Source organism: Plasmopara halstedii (assembly GCF_900000015.1).
Source record: "Plasmopara halstedii genome assembly, contig: Scaffold_650, whole genome shotgun sequence".
NCBI lineage: Eukaryota > Oomycota > Peronosporomycetes > Peronosporales > Peronosporaceae > Plasmopara > Plasmopara halstedii.
In genome coordinates, this window is record NW_020187567.1 from 2,179,132 (window position 1) to 2,184,408 (window position 5,277).

The following is a 5,277-nucleotide window of genomic DNA, read 5'->3' on the forward strand; positions in this document are numbered from 1 at the left end:
TCTGGAAAATTCCCAATTACACCAAATCGTTACCATATTGAATTCAATCAATTGTACCAAATGTGTGGAACTAAAGTATACAAGATTACGATTCTCGCGTCGTTATAGTAGCGGAGCGAGCTGCGAAGGACAAAGATTTGGTCTTGATATGCACTTACCAATCGCAACACGGACGATTAGCTAGTCTTATACATTAATAAATGAAATTTCAATATTGTCTATCAGTCCGTCCATTAAGCGAGACTGGTGATAAACTGACGAGTAGACTTGGTTCGAAACGGCTCTACTGTTGGTTCGAACTTAATGCTAATAGTCTGAGTTATATCATTTCTTCAGTTGAGGCCCAGTAAGCGTAACGAGAATACATCACATGTTGAATAAGCAACATGATTTGTGTGTGGTAAACAATAACTACAGTCACACCTCTATATATAGACACCAAACTGTGCGTCCACATATAAACCGTTCACATTGGAAGCGTAACAATTTTCTTCCAAATACTGAGATATGGTGGTCTGAGTCTTGTCTTTCCTGACAAACTCCGCCACTTTTGCTAAAGCTCGTGTCTCTTCGTCGCAGTTGGGATAACGAGCAATAAACTCTGCAAGCTTGACACAGCAAGCTAGAGGTTGTATCGGGCTTCAGCCTCCGAGTCATTGTCCCCATCTTGATCCGCATCAGGCCCAACTCGTTCGATCACATCCTGGGCACACTCGATTGGCTCTGCTGAGTCTGCGTCAATGTACGCATCGATACCGTCAGCAGCATGCATCTCCTTCATCAGCGCTGCGAGATCCTCTTCTACGCTCACATCCAACGCGTGACCATAATCGTTTCCCTGCCTAGGTCGTGCCACTGTCGACGCGTCGACAATGCTGCACCGCAACGAGCAGTTGCGCAGCACTCGAGCGGGCACTTCCTACCAAGTGGCGACCGCAAAATACACAGCCTCTAACACATTCAACTTCCGATTGATGCCAGCATGCATGGCATCAAGCAGCCAACGAACGAGCTTGCGTCGATAGCGATCTTGAATGAACGAATGATTCCTAGAACAGAGACAGTAGTGAGTAATCAGAAAGAACTGTGATACCGTATTGCTTACCTGCATCCAATTGCTGAGTCAGTTGTGTCATGTTGGGTGAAGGAAACTTTACCATCACATTCCGACATACATAGTTGACTGTGTGGCTGGACACATTACCCCGGAGTAGAAGAACTTTGCAGCCGTGTATTTTGAGGTCGAATTGCTGAAGCTAAGTGGCAAACGTGGTTCGATTTTTGCCACGCAGTCGGACTGTAGAAATTTCGGAATCGCATTGCTGAATTCTTGACATATCGGAACGCTTATAGCTGATTCGCCTTGCCAATAACATCAGCATCGTTTTCTCCAAATAGATTGCAACAAAATCTAATCGTAAAACGGTATTTTCTAGTTGTTGGAACATGTCGACCGACGGAGGCGAGTGTTAAGAGGGAGGCGGTAGAACAGTGCAGACTCGTCGAAGTTGAACACGTTTTCGGAGCTGGAGTGGGCAGCTCGTACTGACTGACAGCGAGGCTAACACGATCAATAGAATGGCTTTCACCACACATTGTATACAACTTGATGCCATGGCGTGTCTTGAACTTGTGGAGCCACCCGTTAGACAGATTGAGTTTGGCATCCGTGATGTCAAGTCTGTATTGAATGGAGCGAGCCTCTTTGATCAAGAGTTCGTCCGTGATAAGGCCAATAGGCTTTCAACCCCCCTGGCCTGATAAGTACTTCAAGTTCAGAAAACAGAAATAAAAGGGGGTATACAGATATATAAGGTCTACAGTTAATGTCCGACACAAAAATTATGTGGTCCGCACAACATGTGTTATTAGACCTAGCTCATTACACAAAGAACTTGACAAGAAGTATGATCTGGTGGAGATTCGTGTTCACCTCTTGGGCTCAACTCCGCTTGTCTTTGAACGGAAAACGCAAGGCTATCAAATGGAATTCAGTCTCCACACTTGCCACAGCGGATGGCTCGCTGGTTGTCATTCTTTGCAGAGTATAATTGTACGCTTGCGTATAAACCGTGAAAACTGAACGTGCTGGCTGACGCATTGTCACGTCGTCCGAATTATGAGCTGCTCATATAAGCTATATCGAAAACGATGTATTCGATATGATACGTCGACCGTATGTTGAGGATAAACAGTGTATTCTGACCATCAAGGCACCCTTATCGAGTGATACAGACTTTCACAACAGAAGACCAACTAACCTCTCAGTGCCCAACTTAGGTGGCCCAGCATGCACGAGTGGGTTGCATGATACGTGAAGACGTGCGATGTCTGTCAGTGCGTGAAGAGCGCACGGCACGCTGCTGAGTCTTCCTACTGTTGGAAGTAACTCTCTCTCGACTTGATCGTTGGCTTCACCGAGAATGCTGATGATCACAATGAAGTGCTCGACTTCGTCAGCAGACTCAGCAAGATGATTCGCATCACTCCATGTAGCGATTCTATCGAAGCTAAAAGTTTGGCTGGAATATTCATTGATCACGTTTTTCGTAATCACGGGGTACCAAACGCCATCGTCTCTGATCGTGATGCAAGATTCACGAGTAGCTCTTCGAAAGATTTTTTTTAATTCTTGGCGCTCGATTGAGTATGTCCATCCGGAGACTGATGGGCAACAGAACGTACCGACAAAGCCGTCGGTGATGTGTTGGGAAGCTTTTGTGCGGAAATTCTGCAGAATGGAGTTCGTTGTTACGATTGGTTAAGTTTCTATGAGCAATTCCGCACATTCATACACTAGATTGCGCCATTTTTATTAATGGCTTGCGACACTCGCGAGTTCCGCTTTGTGCGATGGGTGGTGCCTCTGATGTGAAGGAGGAGATCAACAAATCGTTGCCTCCCAAATTGACACAATTGGTGATTCGAATGCGGAGCGCAAGTACAAGTACGCCCTGGACTTAATCAACATGAGTCGTGTGGATGTGATCATACGCGTGCGAGATGTAATGACGAATGTGCGAGATTTTTAAAGGAATACGCAGATCGACGAGGTCGCCAAGGCAAAATGCGTTTTATTGTGGAAAAAATTATGTTCTACTTATTAATAAGAATTGATCACACGATGCGGTCTCATGCTTGGAAGGCTTAAAGCTATTACCTCGCTTCATCGGTCCATCTCATACCACATAAATTCTTACACTATTGACTTGCCAAGCTGACTAAGGGCACCCAACGTTCTACGTACGGCACCTCAAGCCCTATTATCGCGACGACGCGACTCATTACTTAAATGTAACGCAGGCTTAAACGAATACGGCTTCAAAGCGACAGCGTCGGCCACGAGGGTTAATAATGAACATCTTGGCGTCGTCGCCTCAGCAACATCCTCAGAATCAAAAGGATATCGTGGAGTTCAGGACCAAACGAACAATTGCGAGAGTCGGAACGTCGACAATAAGCAGATGGCTGCTAGTTGCGTTGGGGATAACTCCTGGAAGTACATCCACCTGGATCAGAGCGAGATCGCTTGACCGGAGGCTCCACATCATCAAAGCCAGCAGGCGGGAGAAGTTTCAGAGCCTGCTCCAGTCACCGAGTTCAATTCTCGATGGCAAACCCAGGAGAATTTCCAGTATGCCATACAAGATCGCAAATGTCACAGACGATCCGTCGAGAATGCTTTACGCGTTGTCGCGTCCTACTTCGTGATAGAACGCCTCGATCCTCCGCTGATTCGCCACGAGGAGTCTTTCAATCTTCGTCGATCGCAATTCCAAATCAGACAATGATTGTGGAGCGGATAGAAGAAGCAGAGGGGACGCCCTCTTCATGCACCCAACCCTCTTCTTGATCGACACGGAGATCGATTCTACCATGTCGAGAACGTGGTTGCGGAAAGGAACGTCCGCAGTAATGGCTGGTTATCCAGCGACCGAAAATACGTGAAGCCTCGGAGTCGTATTCTTTGGGACTGTAGCGATACTGTTCTCGCATTCGACGCAGGTCCAAAGACAAACTCCGCTTAAGGGATCCGTCCCGTCTTCTTCTCTCTCTCTCCCTCTCGTCGTGGATTCGAGTAATGACCGCACAAACCTCGCTCACATCTTCCGTATCGGAGTGAACCTGATCCTGCGCTGTTAAATAGGCAAATCAATTTTAGCTTAAGTGTGAAAAAACTTTATACCTAAGAGCAAGAGTCTTTGAGTAATGTTGTTGACAATTTAGGAAATACCTACCTGACTCTTAGCCGTTCTTTTTAATTTAGATTATGCGTTGTGGTGCACAATGTAGTATCAACATAACTCTCAGATAAAACGACAAGATGAATATTTTTGTCTACCGTGTCTACCATCGAGGTAAGGGATAAACTTGGTCGGCTAAATGTGGTAACATATGCACTTTTGCTTCACCCCGATAATAGTCTGTTGCATGATACGACCGTAAATCGCGCATTGATACGGTGGTACGATCATCGTACAGGTCAGATGCAACATATGTGTTGCGGTAAGCATGATGAATGAAGTAATTTTGGAGGCTTTCAAATGAAGTGTTCTCATAAACACCATCCCAAACCATTTCGTGGCATCATGTGTTGAGATTCGAATGTCATTTTGATATTTGGCAGTCGTCATCATTAATCAAGCCTTTTTTGTTCAGCATGCACTTGGCCATCCCCACATCATCCCCTTAAGTCTTTCATCCATTCCAATTATACTTTGAGTCGAATCTAGTCGTGAGATATCCTATTAGACTCGCGTGCAGAAAGCTTCTGCTGCCGAATTGCGATACTCATTTCTATCTCCGATCCGAAGTAGGCTGGCGTTTCTGACGAATTAGCCCTAGCATCCTGTCAAAACTGATCATAACCTCGCCAAAGAAGCCACTCTTACCGCGGATCGGGTAGAAATCTTCAAACATGATCAAATTTGCCACGTACTTAAACCGAGACTAACACGCTGATCCGTATCGGATCATGAGCGTCAATGCTCGCCGTAGTATCCAAATAGGCGTTTACTTTTTATTCTTGAGCCTCATACTGGTTTGAACGGCTCGCGTGTTTGCTTTGTGATTTTGCGCACCTCGTATATGATAGCCACTGTTATCTCTCGGACACCGACTACAGAGACGTCCACTATCACGTGGTATGTCTAGTGAGACGACGTCTTCACCAGGGTCAACCCAATATCTGGCGAAGCGGCGGGGATATCCCAACACCGGAAACTCGCGGGAGTTTGAGACGCCACTTCGGCAAGATTGCCCAGACGCCGTGGACGC

General features: G+C 46.1%; 1 protein-coding gene across 1 annotated transcript; it reads right to left on the reverse strand.

Annotated features, from left to right (window-relative positions):
• Window positions 1-622: 622 nt before the first annotated feature.
• PHALS_13076 (uncharacterized protein) lies at window positions 623-1,173 on the reverse strand (the record flags this gene model as incomplete). The annotated part of the gene is made up of 3 exons (XM_024728757.1): window positions 623-919; window positions 1,010-1,049; window positions 1,106-1,173. 3 exons carry the CDS (start codon window positions 1,171-1,173, stop codon window positions 623-625), a joined length of 405 nt encoding a protein of 134 aa, XP_024579203.1.
• Between the last annotated feature and the right edge of the window lie 4,104 nt (window positions 1,174-5,277).